This window comes from Sus scrofa, chromosome 6 (assembly GCF_054392235.1).
Source record: "Sus scrofa isolate SSC_HxYL_T2T_F1_AM1 chromosome 6, Sscrofa_HxYL_maternal_Yorkshire_Landrace_v2.0, whole genome shotgun sequence".
Taxonomy (NCBI): Eukaryota; Metazoa; Chordata; class Mammalia; order Artiodactyla; family Suidae; genus Sus; species Sus scrofa.
In genome coordinates, this window is record NC_139388.1 from 110529511 (window position 1) to 110554749 (window position 25239).

At 37.7% G+C, this 25239-nt stretch overlaps 1 protein-coding gene across 3 annotated transcripts in view; it reads left to right on the forward strand.

Annotated features, from left to right (window-relative positions):
• Positions 1-25239, forward strand: part of THOC1 (THO complex subunit 1) — a 47421-nt gene that overhangs the window by 9787 nt on the left and 12395 nt on the right. For all 3 annotated transcript variants that reach the window (XR_014807715.1, XM_084964306.1, XM_021096157.2), the window contains 5 exons: positions 7974-8056; positions 10270-10343; positions 11945-12053; positions 13288-13419; positions 25090-25190. Coding sequence is in view for 2 of the 3 variants with exons in the window: in XM_084964306.1 (XP_084820432.1) it covers positions 7974-8056; positions 10270-10343; positions 11945-12053; positions 13288-13419; positions 25090-25190 (499 nt within the window). In the remaining variant the exon portion in view is untranslated. The remainder of the gene's footprint in view (positions 1-7973; positions 8057-10269; positions 10344-11944; positions 12054-13287; positions 13420-25089; positions 25191-25239) is intronic.

Consider the following 25239-nt stretch of genomic DNA (forward strand, 5'->3'; position numbering starts at 1 on the left):
CACCACAGCTCACGGCAACACTGGATACTTAACCCACTGAGTGGGGCCAGGGATCGAATCCATAACCTCACGGTTACTAGTCAGGTTCATTAACTACTGAGCCACTACGAGAACTCCTACCTGTCCCAGTTTATAATACAAGTATCTCTTAAAGAAAGTCACTGATTGTTTATGTTTAAGGCTTATTAGTAATAATGAACAGTAGAATTACACTGAAATATGTAGATATGAATCATGTTTTTATTTTATTTTCTAGTGTATACCTATTTTTCTGCTTCCATTTTCTCCCTCAGTCACTACTATTTAACTACATTTACCTTTGTTCATTTATCATTTCTTACTGCGAAATATAATGGTAACATAAAAAGCACATAAAGTAAAAGTATGGTATAATTATGAAGCAAATACTTGTTTAACCACTGTCAGAAATGGAATATTGCCAGTTCTCTAGAGCCCTCCACAATCTGTTGAAACATGCCAGTCTTTGCTTTAGTCTTCCCTTCCTTAATATCAGGCTGATACATCACCTACCTCAAATGTTGTTGTAAGGAATATATGAATTAAAATATGTGAAGAGCTTACAACAGTGCATGGCTATGGTCAGACATATAGTATATGTTAGCAGTAGTTTTATTTTTGTTTTTTGTTTTGCTGCACCCATGGCACATGGCAGTTCCTGGGCCATGGCTCAAACCTGTGCCACAGCCCAACCCAAGCCACCGCAGTGACAACCAGTGTCAGATCCTTAACCCATTGTGTCACAAGATAACTCCTGGTAGTGATTTTTATGTGGCTTTCTTTTTGTCCTGCTAGATTTATGTGGGGTTTTTTTGTTTTTGTTTTTTTCCTTTCCTACTTATTTAATGCGGTCAAGATAAATTTAGATTTACCAGTGTTTTTACCACTTACATTTCTGACCTTCTGTCTGTGACTATTTTTTTTTCCCCTTTAGACTTTTCTTTAGTGAAGATTTGTGTTTTGTTTGAAAATCTTTATTTTCTCTCAAAGAATGTTTTCAAAAGATGAAAGATTGTAGGCTGGCACTGGATATAGGATTTCATTTAGTGGGAGATAATCACTACTCTGCCTTCTCTCTTATTGTTCTATAGAGAAGTCAAATGTCAGTCTGATTCCTTTGAAGATAACCTTGGGTTTTTTTTCCTGTCTGCTCGTAAGATTTTTTTCGGGGTGGGGGGTACCATTTTTTCAATTTTACTATGATGTATCTAAGCATGGGTTTGTTTTTTGTTTTTTAATCATTCTTCAGATTCGTAGGCATCTTGAATTTGTGGATTGGTTGTCTTTCATCTAATTTGTAAAATTTTAGCTCTTATATCTTCAAATATTGTGTATGCTTCTTTCTCTTTTTCTGGAACTCCAGTAAACCTCTACTGCATTCTCCTTATATCCTCTGTCTCTTAAACTTCCTACATTTTTCATCTCTGTCTCTCTTCATCACAGTCTGAATAATTTTTTTAGGACTGTTTTCCAGTTTACTAGTTCTCTTTTCAGCTGTGCATAGTCTGCTGCTAAATGAGTTCTTGATTTCAATAACTGTATTTTTCATTTCTAGAAAGTTTTTTTTAAGTCTGCTTTGTCACTTTTTAGTTTCTTCTTACATGCTTATATTTTCAAACTCTTGTTTTTTGATTTTCTAGCCAGGGTAAGCATTGTTATTTTTATTTATGTGTCAGACAATTCCAGTGCCTTATGTCTTAGTGGGTGTATCTCTTTAGAAGGGTGCTGCTATTTATCCAAGATTAACGTAATTTAGCCCAGCTGAAGGTCTGTGATTCCTTCAGTCATCAGGAAGACTTGGAGCTGGACCAACAAGTTTGGTTCATTTCTACCTGAGGACATGGCCCCATAGGTCCCAGTATAAACAATGGCTGGGGCCAATTTATTATATTCCCCACCTTTCTTGGACCCAGGGATTTACTTTATCATCCTCACTTCAGGAAGCTGCTGTAAGAGGAACTCAGTTTTGCAACTGAGTCTTCTTGTTTGGCAGATGTGCTCAAGACGAAAGTGGCTTTGAGGACTGCTAATGCATGGCTTATCATTCTTGCCTTCTTGATATTTTGCCAGAGATTCCTCACTGTGTGTCAGGTCTTTACTGGTTTTTAAGAAAACCATTTTTCTATTTCATTGCCTAAAACAGTGTTGTGAACATGATTTATGTGCTGTAAGTATTTATAGAATTAATCTAATTTATCCAAGTTTTTAGTTGTCCTTAGAGAATTAATCTAAATTAGCCTTCCATTACTGAAAACTCAAGCTTTTTATAATTTTTAATACTTTATTGAGGTGTAAATTGATAAACCATACAATTCACCATTGAAAATGTATAGTTCATTACTTTTTAGTATATTCACAGGGTTGTAAAGTCATCACTAGTCTAATTTTAGAATATTTTTACTCTTAAAAGGAACCCTATAATCATTAACTCTCTTTTTCCTCTTAGCCCCATCCTTACCCTCTCTCCCAGGCCCTAAATAACCATTAATCTACTTATTGGTCTCTATGGATTTTCATATTTTGGACCTTAAAAAATGGAATAATACAGGAGTTCCCCTTGTGGCACAGCGGAAATGAGCCCAACTAGTATCTATGAGGACTCGGGTTCAATCCCACCCTCACTCAGTGGGTCAAAGGATCTTGTGTTGCCATGAGCTGTGGTATAGGTCACACATGTGACTCAAATCCTCAGTTACTGTGGCTGTGGTGCAGGCCAGCAGCTGCAGTTCTGATTTGACCCCTAGCCTGGGTACTTCCATGTGCCATGGGTGCAGCCCTAAAAAAAAAAAAAAAAAAAAATGGATTAATACACTATGTGGTCTTTCGTGACTGGCTTTTTAAACTTAGCTTAATATTTTCAAGGTTCATCTGTGTTGTAGTATATATCAGTAGTTCATTTAGTTCATTCCTTTTTATAGCTGAAGAACATTTCTATATAGCCAGACAGTATTCTCTGTATGAATATACCACATTTTGTTTATCCGTTCAGCAGTTAGTAGACATTTGGCTTATTTTTGCTTTTTGGGTATTGTGAATAATGCTGCTGTGGATATTTGTGTACAAGTTTTATGTAGATGTGTGTTTTCATTTTTCTTGGGCATATACGTAGGCTGGAATTGGTGAATCATATGGTAACTGTCTCAGTTTCTCCTAGATATATATCTAAGAGTAGAATTACTGGGTCATATGGGAACCCTGTATTTAAATTCTTGAGGGGCTACCAAACTGATTTCTGAAGAGGCTGCATCTTTTTACAGTCCTATCATTGATATAGGTGGGTTCCATTTTCCCCACATCTTGTGGTTTTTTTTTTTTTTTTTTTTTTTTTGTGCTTTTTAGGGCCACACCCACCCCAGCATATGGAGGTTCCCAGGCTAGGGGTTGAATCAGAGCTGTAGCCTCCAGCCTACACCACAGCCACAATGCCAAATCCAAGCATTGTCTGTGACCTACACCATGGCAATGCTGGATTCTTAAGCCACTGAGCGAGGCCAGGGGTCAAACCTGCGTCCTCATGGATCCTAGTCAGATTCGTTTCCGACAACAACAGGAACTCTTTCCCCACATCCTTGTTAACACTTAGTATTTACTGTCTTTTTTACTATAGCCATCCTCGTAGGTGTAAAGCGCTATCTCATTGTTTTGGTTTGCATTTTTGTAATGATGTTCATGTAAAATGTTAAGCATCTTTTCATGTGCTTACTGATCATTTGCATATCTTCCTTAAAGAAATAGTCTATTCATATTCCTTTGCCTGTTTAAAAAATTGGGTTGCCTTTTTATTACTTAGTTGTATAAGTTCTTTTTATATTCTGGATACTAGACCCTTGTCAGATATATAATTTGCAAATATTTTCTCCCATTCTGTGGCTTGCCTTTTCACTTTCTTGGTAGTGTCATTCGCAGTACAAAAGTTTTAAATTTTGAAGTTTATTTATTTATTTATTTATTTTAATTTGGTCTTTTTGCCTTTTCCTCCTGCAGCATATGAAGGTTCCCAGGCTAGGGGTCTAATCCGGAGCTGTAGCTGCCAGCCTATGCCACAGCCACAGCCACAGCAACATGGGATCCAAGCCATGTCTGCAACCTACACCACAGCTCACAGCAATGCTGGATCCTTAACCCACTGAGCAAGGCCAGAGATTGAACCCACAACCTCATGGTTCCTAGTCGGATTCATTAACCACTGAGCCACAACGGGAACTCCTGAAGTTTAATATATACACTTCTTGTTGTTTCTGGTGCTCTTGGTGTCATACCTAAGAAACTATTGACCCAAGGTCACAAAGATTTACATCTCTGTTTTCTTCTAAGAATTTTAACTCTTACATTTAGGTGTATGATACATTTTGAGTTAATTTTTGTAATTTTTGTAATTTACAAGTTTTAAATTTGTAAATAAAATTTATAATTTTTGTTAATTTGGTGTAAGGTGGGGATCCAATTTCATCCTTTTATATGTGAATATCCAGTTTTCCCAGCAACATTTTCAACCATTTGTTGAAAAAAAACTTCTTGCCCCATCGTGAATTGGCATCTTGCCTTTTATGACTTCAAAATATCAAAATCAGTTGAACCTTAGGACCTGGGCACTAACTCTTCCCGCTATCCGTAATCTTTTTGTTCGTTATTGTCACATTGCTGCCCTTTGCTTTCACTCCACCTCAGTTTAAATTTCACTTCCTTAGAGAGACTGCCTTTAAGTGTCTAATCTAAACCTTCTACCTCCATTACCACCACCTGATTTCAAATCTCTTCTTAGTATTTAGCACCATCTGACATTTTCACTGTGTTTGTGGTGTTTACCTCGGTATTTTCTATGCCTAGAACAGTGCCATACATCTAGTTCCCATTTAAACATGTCCTGAATGAAGCTCTATGTCTTTGTGAAATGAAATGCCCCCTCTTAAGCACAGATTTGTGATTTCTTTTTCTGGGATTTACAGAAGACATAAGAACAAAGTTTGAATTCTCAGCCATTCTGTAGTCCTTCCTGGTTATCTCCAGCCTCCACTGTCATTTTTTTAAAAAACATCTTAGATCTCTTTTTTCGGTACACTCCATACTTAAATTAGCAATACATAGAGAAACCACTTTTTTATTTCTCTCATTAGCTAGTTGAAAGACTAACAATATGTTGCTGAAGGTAACTTTAAACTGTATATGTATTAATAAATTATATTTTAATTTAATAAAAGTAATACAACCTTATTTTAGAAAATTTGGAAAATTAAGGAAAAAAAAACTATTCATAATCCTATCATCCTAATATAAGCTAGGTTAGCATCTGGGAATATCTTCTTGTAGTATTTTTTCTCCTTTTTTTTTAACATTCATAGATGCTTAAGTTTTACCAGAGTATATCCCAAGACCTTCAGAAAGGCATTTACCCATTAAATTTAGTAAAGTATGACTGAAGTTTTTTGGGTTTTTTTTTTGTCTTTTGTCCTTTTAGGGCTACACCGCGGCATATGGAGGTTCCCAGGCTAGGGGTCTAATGGGAGCTGTTGCTGCCGACCTATGCCAGAGCTATAGCAACGCCAGATCCGAGCCACACCTGCGACCTACACCACAGCTCACAGCAACGCCAGATCCTTAACCCACTGAGCAAGGCCAGGGATTGAACGTGCAACCTCATGGTTCCTAGTCAGATTAGGTTCTGCTGTGCCACAATGGGAACTGCATGACTGACGTTTTTAACCTAATGAGAATTATGGCATGTGCTATGTTGAGTAGCAAATAGAGAAGAGACAAAGATACTTTAAGTAGTCAGTGCAGAATGGTCAACCAGATTCATTTACTAGCTTAATGACTTCATCTAGCATACTAGCTTTTTCTAAAAATTCTTGTTTTAAAATAACTTAAGAGTTGCAGAGATAGTACAGAGTACCTATATAACTTTACCTAATGTTACCCTCTTATATAACCATGGTACAGGTATCAAAACTAAGAAATGAACATTGGTGCAGCACTTTATTTGGAAAAATCCAAATAAGGCTGCAAACTTTATTCGGATTTTACCAGATTTTATCACTGCTTTCTTTTTTGTTTAAGGATCCAGTCCAGGATCCTGTATTTAGTTGCCACCTCAATCTCCCCAGTCTCTTCAGTCAGTGACAGTTCTGCAGCCTTTGCTTTTCTCATGAACCTGACAGTTTTGAAGAGTACTGGTCAGACATTTCATAGAATGCCCTTCAATCTGTGTTTGTATGATTTTTTTTTTCATCATTAGATTGAGGTTATAGACTTGAGGAAGAAAACCACAAAGGTGATGTGCCCTTCTCAGTGCATCATTTCAACATGGCGGTTTTTTTGTTGTTGGTTTGTTTTTTTCATCTTTAGGGCCACACTCGAGGCATTTTCTCAGGGTTAGAAAAACAGGAGCTGGAATTGTCCTTCTATCAATAAAAATCCATACTACCTCTAAAAATTTAACAAGTTCCCAGGCTAGGAGTCAAATTGGAGCTGTAGCTGCAGCCCTACACCACAACCATAGCAGCAGCAATACCAGATCAAGCTGCATCTGTGACCTACGCCATAGCTCATGGCAATGCCGGATCCTTAACCCAGTGATCAAGGCCAGGGATCGAACCTGCTTCCTCATGGATGCTAGTCAGATTCATTTCTACTGAGCCACAACGGAAATTTCCTCCACATGGTGTTGATGTGTCTTTTTACTGGGAATGTTATCCTTGATCACCATATTCCTCTACTACAAAGTTACTATTTTCCCCTTTGCAATTAATAAATATTTGAAGGGAAATATTTTGAGGCCTTGCAGATATTCTTTTCCTCCTTAGACCTTTGCCCACTAAGTTTAGTAGTGTTCCCTAGTGGTCGCCTGCAGTGATTATTATTAGGTTTTCCTGGTGATTTTCTATTTCTTTAATTAATTTTATGTTTATAAATTGGGGTTCTTAGCTAAAGAAAAGTTTTCTCAGAGTTCCCGTCATGGCGCAGTGGAATCGAGTCCGACTAGGAGCCATTGGTTGCAGGTTCGATCCCTGGCCTCACTCAGTGGGTTAAGGATCCGGTATTGCTGTGAGCTGTGGGGTAGGTTGCAGGCGTGGCTCGGCTCTGGCGCTGCCGTGGCTCTGCCTGGGAACCTCCATGTGCTGCAGCTGCGGCCCTAAAAAGACAAAAAGGCAAGAAAATAAAAAAGATTTGTCTCTTCTCCCTTGTTCACTTATTAAGTCGATCATCTATTTCAGTATTTTATATGGGTTATAATCTCATAGTATCATTATTTACTTTTTTGCTCATATTATTAGAGTTTTGCCCATTGGAGGCTCTTTCATGCTTTTCTGGCAGGAGAGGATAGCCCAGGTGCAGCTTGTGTTTTCCTTGTTCAACCCTTGGAATCAGCCACTTCTCCAAAGTGCCTTGTTTTACTTAAAAATAGTATTTAGAAGGCAAGATCTGGGCTAATTGTTACTGGAGTATCACTGCTTCAAAGCTCTCTCAATGGACAGAGCTCAGAAAGATATATGTTAACAGGTATATACATGCATCTGTATTTATTTCTGTATCTGTCTACATTTTTCTAATGACCCGACAACAGAAACAATGATACAGTGATTGATACTTAGGAGTCTAATCCAGTAGACCTGCTTATATATAACTTCTTTCCTTGACAGTGAGAAACCTCTCGTTAACTAATTTATAAATTACTACATATTGCATTCTCTAAAATTGTTCTATAGTATTCGTGAATAACAAGCATCAGGTATATCAATTATAGTGTATATAGAATTCTGCATACTCTAAAGGCACCTTAAAGAAATTAACTTTGAAAAGAATTTGAAAATCAAGTGTGATGTTACTTCTGACTAGACCTTTTGCTTAATTATGGGTTTATCATTTTATGTATTTTGGTTATATGACAACAATGTTATATTCTTAATGTAGGTGTTTGATGGATATACTTTGAAAAAAAAATTTTTTTTTTTAAATAGGTCTTAACTTGCAGAGTCAGTTTAATCTGGAAAATGTCACTGTTTTCAATACCAACGAGCAGGAAAGCACATTGGGTCAGAAGGTGAGGCTGATATGAAATCTAACAGAACATATTTTAAGTTTGTTACTGAGGTAACTCATATGAATGTGTCTTCTAATCAAAAATTTTAAAAACCTTTGTTTCGAGTTTATATAAATAATATGTATTCTGTGTTTTTTAAAAAATGCAAACAAAATAGAAATATTTAAAATAGAAAGTACACCTACCTCATAATCCAAGGCTCCAAAGGTAACCACTTTTAATATTCTCTTTCTGTCCTTATAGGACTTTGTGTTTATAGTTTTATTACAAAAATGAGGTCGTACAATATATACCGTTGTGAAATTCACTTTCTTTTAGCAACATAAAATGGTTGCATTTCTGCATCAGTACCATTTAGGTCTGTCTCAGTGTTTTAATGTCTCATGATAAGTCTTTGGATATATCACAATCCCCTGTTAGTGGGTATTTAGATAATCTCTAATAGTGAAAAATTATTGACAACATTATAATAGATAGTATTTACATATCATTGCTAAATTATGCAGGTGACTCCTGCATAAATAAATTTTGATAAGTGGAATTTCTGACTCAAAATAAATGCATATATCAGATTTTGATAACAATTGTCCAGGTCTTTCTCGGAAAAGTTGTACCCATGTATATTACCACAGTGCCACATAGAGAACACCTTCCCATTTCCCCACAGCCTCATGCCAACACAGGAAATTATCAGTTTTTAAAAATCTTTGCTTAATTGATATGTACTTGAAAGGTAAGTCATCTTTGTTTTGACTTAGATTTCCTTGGTAATTAGTTGAAGAGCTCACTGTATGTTCATTAGAATTTATTTTTTTCTGTGCTGATTAGAAACAAGGAAAAGAATTGTCTATTTATGATATTTGCCCATTTTACTGCTGAAATGTCTACTTTTATTGATGTTTAGAAACTCATTAATTCATGATACAGTTCTCAGTTTGTAGTTTTCCTTATAACTTTCTAGAGCTTACTATATAGAGCTGTTGAATTTGGGTGTAGTAATGTCAACATTTTTGGTCTTTTACTGTTTTTGGTCTTAATGTCATACTGAAAGCTTCCACCCACAGGAGTATGTACTTCCCTTGGTTTTCTTCTGGTGCTTTAATGATTTTGTTTTTTCTTCTAAATCTTTTACTCAGCAGAAATGTTGGAGACTAACTTGAATTATAATTTAATTTTTTTTTCAAATGGCAAGCCAGTTATCTCAGAATCATTTGTTAAATAGTCCATCATTTGCCCGATTTTTTTTTTTTTCAAAAGGACATCAGCAGCATTAACTTTATTTTCATTTATTTATTTAGCTTTTTAGGGCCACATCCACGGCATATGGAGGTTCCCAGGCTAGGGATCTAATCATAGCTACAGTCACCGGCCTACACCATAGCAACGCAGGATCCAAGCCGCATCTGCAACCTACACCACAGCCCACAGCAATGCCAGATCCTTAACCCACTGAGCGAGGCCAGGGATCAAACCCACAACCTTATGGTTCCCAATTGGATTCGTTTCCACTGCGCCATGACGGGAACTCCCAAGGTTAACATTATCTTTAAAGATTATGATGTATCCAGAAGATAGGCCAAAGTTGGCAAGATTTGGGACATTTATAAGAAAATTATGAAGTTTAAAACATTATTATTTAGATGTAACTAATATCTCATTGTAAATTAGAGTACTTTAATTTATTCCTTAAATTGTAATCATTATCAATTTGGAAATGATATTGACTTTAAGATTTTTCAAAATCTGTTTTTCACCTTTTTGTTTCTTTTATGCATTTCTTTGACTACCCTCTGTAAACTTGTTCTTTTGAATTTTTCAATACGGAACAGGACACCCAGCATATCCTAAAGTGTTCCCAGATAGTAAGTGTTATATGTAGGGGTGGGTGAAGATTTTCAGAGTCCAAGTTGGGGACAAAATTACTTAAATCGCTTTAAAAGTTACTTGTGGTTTTGGAGTCCTTAGTGTGCTAATGATCTTCTCACTTTTCCAAAAGGACTATGTTTCCAAATCATATTTTGCTGTAGACCCTTTGTCCCCAGAGAGAATCTGCTGACCATTTTGGAAAAGTACTGGTTTAAAACTTTGTGCTATGTCTTCATGACTATTTTATATTATTGTCATACTGCTCTTGAGTTCTCAGATCTGTCACATAGAATTCTCATCTTCCTGACAACTGCTTCATGATAGGTTGTGCTGTTTTTTAAATTTAGCACACTGAGGATAGAGAAGAAGGAATGGATGTAGAAGAAGGTGAAATGGGAGATGATGAAGCTCCAACAACTTGGTGAGTGTTTAGAAGTTCAGGTTTCTTGGTTTACAAGGATAATACCTTAATGACTTATCAAGTACCAGAGTGAGAACATAGACAAGGAGGAAGGAAATCATGCTTGTGGTTTTCTTTGATTTGTAACTTTCATGTATATTATTGAAATTTATAATTCCTGTCATTCCTGGGTTGTATCAGTTGGTTTCCAAATTGTATGCAGGCAGTTTATTGTGTAGGTAGCCTCCCTGATATTTATTTGTAGCATTTGAAAAGCCAACCACAGGAAACCTATGTGTTCCTCCCCTTCTCCCTTCCATTTCACTTTGAGGTTATGGTGCAGTATGGATCCCTAAACCTACTTTCTGTTTCCCATATAAAATGAGAGTCTTACTTGGAATGTTTGTATGGGCATGAAACTTAGCAAAGATGCCTGCTATAATCCATAGGTTCATCTTGTTTAGGTTTATTTTGAAAGAATGGAGTAAGGAAGTATTCAGTTGTGTTTATAGACAAAATTAATTTGAAGGTGATGTTGACAACTTTTGTGGCTATTTGAGTATATTAAATAGTTGATACCTCAAGCATTTTTGACATATGGTTAATACTAAAAGGCTTCGTTGGCCATTTTGAATACTACAAAAGATGTTGTTAATATAATATCTGAAATGTCTTTTAAAATGTCTTTTAAAAAATTGAGTTGCCTGGCAGTTAGGACTTGGCATTGTTGAAGCTATGGCTTAGGTTTGATCTCTGGTTGGGGAACTTCTGCGTGCCAAAGGTGCAGCCAAAAAGAAAAATTAAAAATTATAACATTTTGTAGCATAATAATTGCTTGTAAAATTAAAAGAACGTGTATTGACACTAAGATTTGTAACATAGCCAAATTAGAAGTTGAATTAGTAATACTATAATAGAGACACTAAAGAAAGGTCTTATTTTTGTGATACTAAGTTGATAATTACCTATCGTATTTGTTTAGTACTAGGTCTTCTGGTGTGTTGGTGAGGATATAATGCCTATAGCTTCTAACACAGATTCAAAGTAGCATTAGCCTGAACAACAAAGAAGTTGTTTTCTTTCTCCTTTAAGTCTGAAGACCAGCAGTTCAGGGCTGATGCAGTAGCACTCTTCAGGGAGATTGGCTAAGGACCCATGTTCCTTCTAACTTTTGTTCCACTATCCCCTGCTATTTGCTCTTTTTCTGTGGTCCAGGATGGTTCATCATCACATCTACATTTTAGCGAGCCCAAAGGGAAAATGATAAAACATGGCCCAAATAAGTCACATAGGACTTCCACTCCCAACTAATTGACCAGAATTTAATCACATGGCCACACCTAGTCCAAGAGAGGTTGGGAAACATAGCATTCAATTCTGAATGTATCCAGTCAAAATTCAGCAGTTCCACCATTAAAGATACAGCAGGAATAGGGGTCTGTGAATCCCTTGAAATTATTTATGGAAATTTATGTAAGTAATTATGAATGTGTTTGCTTTTCTGGGGAAAGAAGCCATGACTTTCATCAACTTTTTAAAAGGATTTGTGATGCAGGAAAATTTAAAAGAAATGCATATTTCTAAAAGAACTTAAATGAGTCATTTAATATTTATTTTATTAGCTCCATTCCAATTGATTACAACCTGTACCGAAAATTTTGGTCACTTCAGGACTACTTTAGGAACCCTGTGCAATGCTATGAGAAAATTTCATGGAAAACCTTTCTCAAGGTAAGCTACCAATCACAGACTACTAAAAGCCCAATACTTTATTACCTAATGGCACAATCTGAACTTGACTCTTGCCAGCATACATTTCACTATATAATTCTACTTCTTACATTTTTATACCTATTTCATAATATATAGACGCTAAGTTGCAAATTAATACATAAGTAATTGATTTTGAGTATAGTTTATAAATGACTTGAAGATTTAGAGGTTGGGAAACACACCTTTAGGTTTTTTTTACATAGTATTGTCAGCATGAATTGAGGAATACATTCTACCTTTTACTTTGCATGAAATTATTTCAGCTATCCTGTTAGAACAGGAGTCTGCAAACTGGCCTTGGACCACATACAGCCTAACTACCTACTTTTTTAAACAAAGTTAGTATTGGCACACAACTACACCCATTCATTTATGTATTATCTGTGGTCGTTTTTATGCTATAATGATTGAGACCATTTGCAGCATATAGCCTAAAATATGTCTGACTCTTTACAGGAGAGTTTTGCTAACCTCCTTTTTATAGGAATTCTCTGTATTTCTTTTCCTTGGCTACTTAAAAGTCAATTTATCCTTTTTGTTGTATTCAAAATCTAAGGTTAGTAAGTAGCTTTTAAAAGTAGTGTGGTGTGGGATATTCCGTGTGGTGCAGCGGATTAAGAATCTGACGTTGCCATAGCTATGATGTGGGTTTGGCCTCGGGTTAGGTGGCTGGAAAAAAAAAAAAATTAGCATGGTGTGTATTCTTTGTTATTTTTTTAAGTTTTTATTTTATATGCAAAATCCTTTTTTATTTTAACTATCCAAATTCAGATTAAGTGGTGAATGAGAAATCCAGAATTATCCCTTAACCAGATAGGATTTGACATCATTTTTTTATTTGGTCAGTCTTTAGCACAAGAAATGCTTGAGTTTCCAGTGCTCACTAAGCAGCTATGTTACTGGTAAATTTCTGTATATTCTCAAAGCATTCCTTTCTCTGCTTGCTCCTTACACAGACTGCAAAAGAAATCACATTTCTTCAGAAACAGAGAGTTTAGTCCTACTTTTACAATAACCATGAAATCTCATGCAAAATAATTTTACTGTCATTTTTTTATCATAATTTTTCTTGTTAAGTGTGCATATACAGTTAACTGGGAACAAATTGTAGGTTATTTTGATAAAGAAAAACACTAAACAAATGATTGGGCAACAGTGCCAAATAAAACTAATTGATATTTTTACTTTGCAGTATTCTGAAGAAGTTCTAGCTGTTTTTAAGAGTTACAAATTAGATGATACTCAGGCCTCAAGGAAAAAGATGGAAGAATTAAAAACAGGAGGAGAGCATGTGTATTTTGCAAAATTTTTAACAAGTGAAAAGGTATGAATCTTTCTTTTTCATAAGCTAGTAAGAAAGGTTTTTGTTTTTCTATTTAGCTGATATCCTATTAAGTTAAATACAGTAGAAAAGTTTATTTTTACTTAAAACTGATAAATGTTAGTTTGAGAGTTCTATTTCTTATAGAAGTAAAACAGATTTGATTTCAGAAGTGAAAGGAGTTCTGCATTGTCTGTTTTGTAGATATATTTTAGAATTCATTTTAGTTACTTTCAATATATATAATTCAAACCTCAAGTTAGGATGTAATTTGCATTTATGAAAATATTTTATAATTAGTTTTCCATTTAGTTACAGATAAAGGGTTTTAAACTTCTCTATTAATCTTAAATAAATTTTGTTCAAATACAATGTTGAGGGATTATGTAAGTTTCTGGTCAAGATGGCACATTGAGTTTATGTTTCGACTCGCTCCCTTTGCTCCAAATACATAGCAATAACAGATAAAGAGAAAAAAAAGAAAACCAGCAAGGCAAAGTTAGGGTTTTAGAAACAAGATAAATATCTTCATGAATCAGAACTGCCAAGTAGTAAGTGAAAATGAAGCTTTGGTCCTGTTGGACTGTATATCCCATGCAGGTGGTGGCTCCCAGGAGTTTGGCTACGTATAAGAGACCAGATGTGTTCTTTGTGGGACCAGGAGCCAAAGCCACATTGACTGCCTGAACCAGAGAAGGGGTTAGAACTTAACCCACTTTTGAAAAGAAGCTAAGATAAATATTAGCAATCTGACAATGGCAGCAGTTTCATAGGAAGTTGTGGGTCTAGGGATGATAAAGGCACAGCTTTGTGTCCTTTGCTTGCTCTGGGACGAGGTATGTGATATCCTCAGTTTACTCATGAAACAGCTGTTCCAAAAAGTCACCATAAGGAGTTCCCTTGTGGTGCAGTGGGTTAAGGATCCTGCATGGTCACTAGAGCAGCCCAGGCTGCTACTGTGGCACAGGTTTGATCCCTGGCCTGGGAACTTCCACATACCACAGGCATAGGCATAGCCCCCCAAAAAAGTAATCATAAGACTGTCTTCCAGACTTGGGTCTAGGGACCTAGTGGAAGAAAATGCAAAAGTACTACACAGGAAAGAGTGTACATGGAAAGAAGAAGGAATAAGCAGCCATCCCCAAAACAGGAGCCTTCCGTTCAAAACTCTCTGATAAATTAAAATTCAGAAATCCAATGCTGAGACAGATCACCAACAAAATCAACTTTGGATATATGTGTATTTGTTCTAGATACACAGCCTGATCAAAACTAAAAAAAAAAAAATAGATGTATTGGTTAATCAAAGAGAAAATTGATGATTGATCATCCATTGAGAATAAGTTGTGAAACTGAAACACTTCAGCAGGAGTGAATTAAGACAGTTTAACATGACAACTACTTGGCAGTATGGAAAAGGAAAAATATGACCATTGAAACCAAAGCACAGCACACAGAATTAAACTGTAGATTGAATATAGATGACAAGAGAGCTAGTGATGAGAAGTTCATGCAGAACTTGCACAAAGAGGTGGATTTTTTTTGTTGTTGTTTTGTCGTTGTTAACCTGATTGAGAAATTCCAGCATATATCTTTTTTTTTTTTTTTTTTTTTTTTGTTCTTTTTAGGGCCACACCGGTAGCATATAGAGGTTTCAAAACTAGGGGTTGGATTAGAGCTGTAGCCGCCAGCTTACACCACAGCCACAGCAGTATAGGATCTGAGGTGCATCTGTAACCTACACTACAGCTCACAGCAATGCCAGATCCTTAACCCACTGAGCGAGGCCAGGGCTCGAACCTGCATCTTCATGGATACTAGTCAGATTCGTTTCTGCTGACCCATGATAGGAACTCCCCCAGCATATATCTAAGTAGTATTTTCAAAGAACAAAATGGAGAGAATGGTGGAGAAACTAAAGGACTAAGGGAAGTCCCAAGTTCTCAGATTAAAAGTCTGCTCCAGCTCCCAACCAAGATAAAAGAAAGAGGAATCCATACTTTGGTACATTATGCTATAACTTCAGGGATAAAGAGAAAACTTTAAAAGCCACCAAAGGGGGTGGGGGTGGGTGAAAGACAAATAAACTGGAAAGGAACAGATTTTTAACAGATATCAATAGTATCAGAGAACAGTAGAGAAATATTTCTGCTGAGAAAAATAACTGTCAATCTAGAATTTCATCCCTAGCTAAATGCAACAAATACTGTAGGTGAAATAAAAATATTTTTCATTCTAAGACCAGGAAAGTATACCACTCTTAAGGTCATTTTGAAAAACTACTAAATGCTGGTCTCTAGGAAGAAGGAAACTGAACCCATTGGAAAAGAGTAGGATACAGAAAGCAATGGTGAGCACAAAAATTGAAAAATATTTCAGGAGTTCCCGTCGTGGCACAATGGAAAGGAATCCGACTAGGAACCATGAGATTGCACGTTCAATCCCTGGCCTTGCTCAGCGGGTTAAGGATCTGATATTACAGTAAGCTGTGGTGGAGGTCACAGACATGGCTTGGATCTGAGGTGGCTGTGGCTCTGGTGTAGGCCAGCAGTTGTAGCTCACATTTGACAGATCCATAGTAATAGTGGAGTATTTTAAAGTCCTTCATCAGAGTTCCCGTCGTGGCGCAGTGGTTAACGAATCCGACTAGGAGCCATGAGGTTGCGGATTCAATCCCTGGCCTTACTCAGTGGGTTAAGGATCTGGCGTTGCCGTGAGCTGTGGTATAGGTTGCAGACTCGGCTTGGATCCCGCATTGCTATGGCTCTGGTGTAGGCCGGTGGCTACACCTCCGCTTGGACCCCTAGCCTGGGAACCTCCATATGCCATGGGAGTGGCCCTAGAAAAGTCAAAAAGACAAAAAAAATAAAGTCCCTTCATCAAAAACTGGTGGGTTGAGCAAACTAAAGATTAGTAAGTATATGGAAGATTTCTTTGAACAATAAAAATAATAAGTTTGAGTACCGAATGTATCAAGCAGATTGATCTTGGTAGATTTTAACAATAACAGTAATCTTGATGGAGTATACATGGAAACTTGTGCACAGCAAATAGAGATAATGTGTTCTTTTTGTGTACATGGGGGGTGATCAGAAAATTCGACTGTAGTAGTTCATAAAGAAAGTCTCAGCAAATTTGAAAGATTGCCTGTCATGCAAGGCACATTCTGTGGCCACAGTGCAATTAAATTGAAACTCTGAAAAGGATAGTTTAAAAGGGGGTAAATGCATGGAAACATGAAAACCATTCCCCAGGAATTAAACCACAGTGGAGATTCTAAATTTGTTATAAACATATTATAAAGCACATCGTAAGTATTTTGTGTCAGACAGGTAAGGTAAGAGGAGCTCCGTTGTGGCTCAGCAGGTTGAAAACCCAACATAGTGTTTGTAAGGATGTGGGTTCGATCCCTGGCTTCCTTGAGTGGGTTAAGGATCTGGCATTGCTGCAAGCTGTGGTGTAGGTCACAGATAGAGCTCAGATCTAGTGTGGCTGTGGCTATGGTGTAGGCCAGCAGCTGCAGCTCTGTTTGACCCTTAGCCTAGGAACTTCCGTGTACCACATGTGTGGCTGTAAAAAGGAAAGGAAAAAAAAAAAAAAAACAATGTGAGAAGAGAAAAATCTAGTGAAATAGTAATACTCTAGAAAAATTTAATTATCAAAATGGATTTACAAAGCAATTAAAAACTTGAATAAACAAATTACTATTAAGAAATACTCAGTAATCAAAATGATATCTTTCAAGTGATGTCAGGCCCAGATTTTTTATGTGTGTATTATCAGCACTTAAAGGGATAGAGGATAAGCAGGTCCTTATATGAAATTAAAGTAACTTTTAAATAAAATCCCAATAAGGACAGAACAAGAAAAAAGTGTACCTATCAACTTCACTTACAAATAGAGATTGCAAAAAATATTGTAAAAATTCACAAATCAGTTGCAGTTATTTTTTAACATAGAGACTAAATAAGATTTACCCCAAGAATGTAAATGATTTAATGTCAGAAAGATTAATGTAATACCAGATTAACAGATTCACAGAAATAAAAACTATGATCATCTCAGATGCCAAGAAAATTATTTCAATACAATATAATACTCATTACAAAAACATTAGAAATAGAAGGGAGTTTTCTCCACCTTAAGGGGATTGATTAAAAACTCCATGGCAAGCATCATATATAAGGATCAAACTTTCAAAAGTATTCCCAGGAGGAATTTTCATCATGGCACAGCAGAAACGAATCAGACTAGGAACCATGACGTTGCGGGTTCGATCCCTGGCCTTGCTCAGTGGGTTAAGGATCTGGCATTGCCGTGAGCTATGGTGTGCATTACAGGTATGGCTCAGATCCTGCATTGCTGTGGCGGTAGTGTATGCCAGCAGCTGTAGCTCCGATTCGACCCCTAGCCTGGAATCTCCATATGCCACAGGTGCAGCCCTTAAAAGCAAAAAAAAAAAAAAAAAAAAAAAAGAGTATTCCTAGTAATTTCAAGAGCAAGACACAGATATCTACCAACCATATTTCAGTTCAATAACAGAGGACCTAGCCATTTCAATAAGAGAAATTAAAAAGGGAATGAGAGTATCTGTGTTGGAGGGGAAAAGTGAACTGTCCCTATTTGAAGGCAATGTAATTGTCTATAGAAACAATCCAAGAGAACAAACTGTTAAAATTAATGAGGCTTCAGAAGTTCCTGCTGTGATGCAGTGGGTTAAGAATCCAATGGTATTGGCTCAGGTTGCTGCAGAGGCATGGGTTCAATCCCCAGCAAATACAGTGGGTTAAGAATCTGCTGTTGCCACGTCTGTAGTATAAGGTCACAGCTGCAGCTCAGATTCAGCCCCTGGCTTGAGAATTTCCATGTGCTTGCCATAAGAAAGTAAAAATAAAAAGGCTTCAGCAAGGTTACAAGAGAAACATCAATACTGTTCCTATAGTAACTATTTACAAAATGTTATTCAAAACAGCAGTGAGAACTAGTTAATACCTAGGAGTAATCTTCATAGAGAAAATTAGAAAAATGAAGAGGTAGGACTACATTTATAGATAGACCTAGTACTTACTGCTCCTCCCCAAACGTGTCCATAAATTCAGTGTATTTTGAATCAGATCCAAACAGGCTTTTTGAGGGAACATTAATAGTTGATCTTAAAGTTTTTGTAGAAAAGCAAAAAGCCAAGAGTAAGAAAAAATTTGAAGAAAGGGGAAACAATTGCCCTATCAGACATTAAGACCTATAAAGCTGTACTAGTTAAAGCATGAGTAGGTATTAGGACAGGTATAAAGAAGAAAGAAGTAGAGCAATAGAAAGCACAAACTTAGAGGAAAGTTTGATATACAAAAGAGGTTACATTACAAATTAGAAAAAGGTGGATTATTCTTAATGTTGCTTGGACAACTCATTATCCATATGGAAAAAATAGAATTCAGTCATTGCTTGGTATATGCACAAGATTCAATTCAAAAAAAAAAGTGAAACTTTTAAATATTTAGAAGAAAATATAAAATTGGAGTGGGGAAAGATTTCTTAAGGAAAAAAGCACAGATGATGTAAACCAATTATAATGGAAAAAATAAAAATCATTAAAAAAAACCACAAATCATGAGGGGAAAAGTCAATAGATTAAATATTTAAGAGTCTTGAAAAGTAAAAGATAACATAGACAAAAGTGAAAAGACAGGCCACAAACTAGAAGATATTCACCACCTTCATAACTGAGAAAGATTGGTATTCTGAACATTCCATTGACAAAAAGCCAGATAGAATACTGAATGGTGTACAGGCAATTTACAGACATAGAAACTGGAATAGCTAATAAGCTTATAAAGGATGCAGACAGTAGCCAATAAATTAAAATGATGAAATACTCACTTCACACCTACCAAATTGACAAAAATTCTAATGGTAAACATATCGGCAAAAGTGTGGAAAAAGGAGAACTTTCATATGTAGCTAGCTGGTTGAGGTATAAATTGATAATCACTTGTCAGAGCAATATCATAATAAAGAGCAAAGTTAAAACTTTTGTTCTGAGATGTGAGCCCCAGAGAATCACACATGCACAAGAAAATACATAAGACTCATTGTAACGTAGATGTTTGTGAGCTTGGAAACAACCTAAATGTTCATAAGCAGGAGACTGGGTGGATGGTTAAGTTAGGGTACATTTATATCATCGAGTTCTATAAGCACTGAAAATGGATGACGAGAGCAGGAGTCGGCACATTGCTTACTGCCTGCTTTTGTTAACACGGTTATTGGCACATATCACGTGTTGCCTGTGGCTGCTTCTGCATGGCAGCAGCAGAAAGGGGCAGTCGTGATGAAGACTGCACAACCACAGAGCCTCAGAGGATTTACTGCCTGACTCTTGACATAAATTTGCCAACCCCTAAACTGGAGCTCCATGTATTAAGATAGGTAAATTTCAAACATAATGTATGAAAAATAATTTATTGCAGAATAATATGCATAGTAGAGTTTGTAAAAATGCAGGATGCTTTGATACATTATTTATAGATGCCTCCGTATATATGATAGTATAAAGTATGCATTAAGAGTCCCCAGTACCAAATACATGGTAGTGCTTACCATAGTGGAGGGAGGTTTGAGGGGCTTTTAACAGTTTCCACAGTACTGTTTTTTTAACAAATGTGGAACAAGTTAAAATGTGAGGATTTGCTATGTAACAGGATCATGATACAAAGAAATTTTGTATTACTTAACTGTACCTTTTTGAACTTTAAAAAATACTTCATAATTTGAAACTTGGATAATTTGATCTGATATGTTAACAATGAAAAATTAGAATTTAATGAACACACTTAATATTTTGGTTTTTTTGTAAGTATTCTGTGTTTAAGTAATAGAAGTGGAAGATTTCATACTTCGGTTTAATTTTACCAGCAAAATTGCTTTTTTAAAATTTTTTCTATGAAAAGTTTCAAATGTGTAGAAAGGAGTATTGTTTACATGTATAATTTAGTGACAGAAAGGCACATAAGGATAAGAAAAGCAACCTGATCCTTTTTAGGTTTAGAATAGTAATCAAGAAGGCTGAAGCCTGAGCTAAGAGGTACAGTAAAATCGAAGGATGATGAAAGGCCCTTTGTTCACAAAACAAAGACATCAAAGAAATATTTGACCATTGCATAATTTCAATGGTGTAACTTATTAAATCACCGAAGAAAAGTGGAACTAGGAAATATATATTCTAGAAGGAAGAATACAATTGAGTGTTTCAGTTTTAGTCTCACCTCTTCCTCACTAGCTGTGTAACCTTACAGGGGTCATTTTAACTTCTAGGGCCTTGTTTTCTCCAGGATAATGCGAAGCAGTTAGTTTGAATGATCACACTGGTCCTCTCCCACCTCCAAATTAGTATCTTATTGGCTCCTGTTTTCAGTCCATTGTTTTGATCCAAGAAAAAGTTATCATCCAACATAAAAAATAAATGTGGAGTTCCCGTCGTGGCGCAGTGGTTAACGAATCCGACTAGGAACCATGAGGTTGCGGGTTCGGTCCCTGCCCTTGCTCAGTGGGTTAACGATCCGGCGTTGCTGTGAGCTGTGGTGTAGGTTGCAGACGCAGCTCGGATCCTGCGTTGCTGTGGCTCTGGCGTAGGCCGGTGGCTACAGCTCCGATTCAACCCCTAGCCTGGGAACCTCCATATGCCGTGGGAGCGGCCCAAGAAATAGCAACAACAACAAAAAGACAAAAGACAAAAAAATAAAAAAATTTAAAAAAAATAAATAAATAAATGTGGAAAAGGGGACCTAAAGCTCACAGTAGATGAAAAGTTCATAAATAGCACGGATTTCTTCAGGCCCAGAGCTCCCGTCTTCACTTCACACTGACCTCCTTAGGGTCGTGGCACACGGCTGCTCTCTTACTTGCCTCAGTTTTTGTACCTCTTGTTTATTTCTTCTCATGTACGCTCCAACTTTAGGTTTTCTCTTATGGTTCACAGTTGCTGCCTTTTCCAGAAAGTCTTCCTAGAGTAGTATAGACCAGTAGGTGGGTGGTGGAGCCTCTCAATTAATTAGCCAACACTGGAGAAAAGCAGACTTTGTTGGGAAAATTGGTGTGTTTTATTTTGGACGTGAAATCTAATCAGGTGTCAGCTGGACATTCAGGTAGAGGTATTAATAGCTTCTTGAGTACACAGATTTGGAGATTAGGAAGGAGATCTAGGTTGAGAGTATAGATTGGTATATAGTCTGGTTGTCAGCTTATATGTGGTAATTGAGAGTGTAGACTGGCAAGAAAAGAAAAAGCATCAAACCCAATCCCAAAAAAAATCAGCATTTGAGGGAGAAGGAAGAAAGGGGGGAGGAGGAAGAAGATTGAAGAGTAGTCAGTGAGATTGGAGAAAAACTAGAAAAATATGATTTTATGGAATCCAAGCATATCAAGTAGGATAAGGACTATGAAGAGCATTCATTGGATTTAACAACAAATAAGTCACTGGTGAAAACACTGGCCCTGGAACAGTCAACCAGAACGCCGTGTGTCAGAACAGACTAGGGTTGATTGCAAACAATGAATGTAGCCAGTTCTTCCAAAAAGTTTTGCTATTCAGGAGGATAATGTGAGGCCATGCTGTCTTTTTGAGAGAAGTAATTAAATGCCAGTGGAAGGGAGCTTAAAAAGAAGAAAGAGTCGAAGATAAGGCAGAGGATGACCTTTAGCAGTAAAGATGTTGTGGCAGAGGAAATGAGGCAAAACCCCCATGCAGCTGAAACCTCCAGTTTGATAAAGTTTTCTCCTTGTTGAAGGTAAAGGTAGTTGTCTGCTGGGAGTGAGGGGTGTTTTGGTCTGTGCAGCTGGTGTGAGGTAGTTGCTGTGGAGAATAGCAGAGAGAATAGCTTTGGAGAGTAAAGATTGCTGACTAAAGATGAGAGAGTTCGAAGCTGGAGACTTGGCAGTGGTGCCCTCCGCATGGCTGTATGATTTCTTTTTTTTTTTTTTTTTTTTGTCTTTTTGTCTTTTTGCCATTTCTTGGGTGCTCCCATGGCACATGGAGGTTCCTAAGCTAGGGGTCAAATCGGAGCTGTAGCCGCTGGCCTACACCATAGCCATAGCAACGCGGGATCTGAGCCACATCTGTGACCTACACCACAGCTCACGGCAATGCTGGATCCCCAACCCACTGAGCAAGGCCAGGGATCAAACCCGCAACCCCATGGTTCCTAGTCGGCTTCACTAACCACTGAGCCATGACAGGAACATCTCTATTTTCTTCAAACAGCTAAATCTGCAGCCTAGATTAGAAGCCCTAGCGTTAGTACACAGGAGGTGACTAACAGTTGATTTGATCCAAGGTTGCCCTTTTGCCCAGTGGATGTGACAGAGGTGTTAGGGAGGTTGGCAAGAAAATTGTTGAAGAGAGAGACCAGAAAGTCTAGAACTGGGGTCAACTGACTGCAGCCCACAGGCCAAATCTGGCCTACTGCCTGTTTTATGTTTTTTACATTTTAAATGTTTACATAGGCACCTACATAATATCCATAATACACCTCTTGGCTCATACAACCTAAAATTTTTATTCTCTAGGCCTCTAAGGAAACATTTCCTAACTCCTTATCTAGAAACAAGGTTCTAGTAAAAGCAAGATAGGACTTAATAGATAGACAGAAAATAGAGAGTTCACAGAACTTAGGGTCTCAGTAAAGTCCGAATAGGTACATTTGGACAACTGAGTGAATAATAAGAGGTTGTAGTAAGAGGGTTGTGAATTAAAGATTTCAGAGCTGAGGCAGCTGTGAGTGAAAGCCAAGTCCAGCTTGTGGCCATGTTGGTGGGGATCTAGAGTGGAGGGGCTGTGACCGTCAGCAGAGTTGAGAGCCCAGATGGAGACAGAGTTGTCCAGAAGCAGAGGAAGGGGAGGCTGGCATGCCATTCAGCTTGCCAGTTTTGGAGGGCTAATGTGATAACAGAATCAGAACCCCAAGTCAAGTCCCTAAACTTGAGGAAAATCCAACTGGAAGCATATGTCTTTTTTTAAAAAAAGAAAAATGTGGTTTGTTTGAATAAGAGCCAGCTGTGTGGAAGAAGTGACTAGGGAGTAAACTGGCTAGTGAATGTCAGGCTGCTGTATGATCAGGTCACCTGCGATGGCTGTCCTCTTGCTCTCTGTCACCCCCTGCTTGACCAGTGCCCGCTTATGCCAACCCTGCTCACATAGCTGACCTCCACATCTGCCCCAGGCCCCCACCAGTGATGTTCTAATCTTTAGATCAGAACTTCTCCACCTTGAGAGCTTATCCTAGGGGCTGCGAGGGTAGGGCATGCCCCTCTGCTAGTATCCCTGGTAACCAGTAAGTCAACCTGACATCTGTTCCCCCTTTAATGGGTAACATCCCCCCGACTCCGGGGAGCAGAGATTGCTGCCATGTCCTGCCACCGTCTGCCACACACATGGTGGGCTTTTGCTCCAGGACTTTGCTTCACGCCTGATAAGATCCCCCATCCATTAAACCACTGAGGTCCCTTGTTGCCGACTCGCAGCTCTTTGTTCAGTCTTGAGGCTGGGCAAGCACACGTCTTGGAGGCCTGTGAGGTGCAGCCCAACAGCTGCATTATTAGATGGAAGCATAGCATGTGACTTGTAGCTGAAGGAACTTGAGACCTGGAACTGGAAACCAATTCCTAGGGCTGTCAGGAGTCTTACTGGTTATTCATTTAGAAGGAGGCAGCTTCCCGTTGTTGTTTAGGTCTGGGAGGCAGAACAGCACAGGTTTGTGGACATAGATAGCACAGCTTTCCCTCAGAGCTCCAGGGACAGAATTTCAATGATGCCTTCATCACTAAAGTCGTTGTCATAGGAAGACCAGCAGTGTTGTTGAAGAGCTTCCTCATAAATACCTTCAAGTCCTTTCTAATCCGAATTCTGTGATAATACAAGTATGATACAGTTTTCTCTAAAGTATTAAAAAAAATTCCATTGAGGAAGTTCCTGTCATGGCTCAGTGGTTAACAAATCCAACTAGGAACCATGAGGATGTGGATTCAATCCCTGGCCTCGCTCAGTGGGTTAAGGATCTGCCATGAGCTGTGGCGTAGGTTGCAGATGAGGCTCAGGTCTTATGTGGCTGTGGCCGTGGCGTAGGCCAGCAGCCACAGATCCCATTTGACCCCTAGCCCGGGAACTTCCATATGCTCTGGGTGCGGCTCTAAAAGAGGGGGAAAAAGTCCATTTAAATTCTGGGTGACTTTTCATCTCTGATTCCTTCTCATTTGCTCATTTTGCACCAAATCTGCTGCAGGCACTTCCTAGGACTACAAAAATGAGCAGTGTCTGTTGGTATTTTGTTGTCTATCCAGAGACATCTTGAAGCATTATTTCTTTATTTGTGGGAGAGTAACAGCCATATTTTGATTTGTTTACTTTCTGCTTTTATCCTGACTTCAGGACCACAGATATAAATAACTTTGCTATCCTCCAACATAAATGTCTCATGGCATAAAATGGTTAAGAAATCTAAATGAAGCCTTTGCTGCTCTATCCTGGGGCTTGTACAGTAGTGCCTCCAGGCAGCCAGTTCTTGACAAATGTTTTTTGAGTTGAAATCTTCCATTTCTGTAATAGCGTAGCCTGCATCTTTATTTAGTTAGAACTTGAATTTAATGTGTCATTTTTGTGTGTGTGCTTTTTTTTTTGCGTAGTTGATGGACTTACAACTGAGCGACAGTAACTTTCGTCGACACATCCTGTTGCAGTATCTCATTTTATTCCAATATCTCAAGGGGCAGGTCAAATTCAAAAGGTAAGTTAATATGGGTAGTAAGTGGTTTATAAGCAACAGCAAAGAGGAT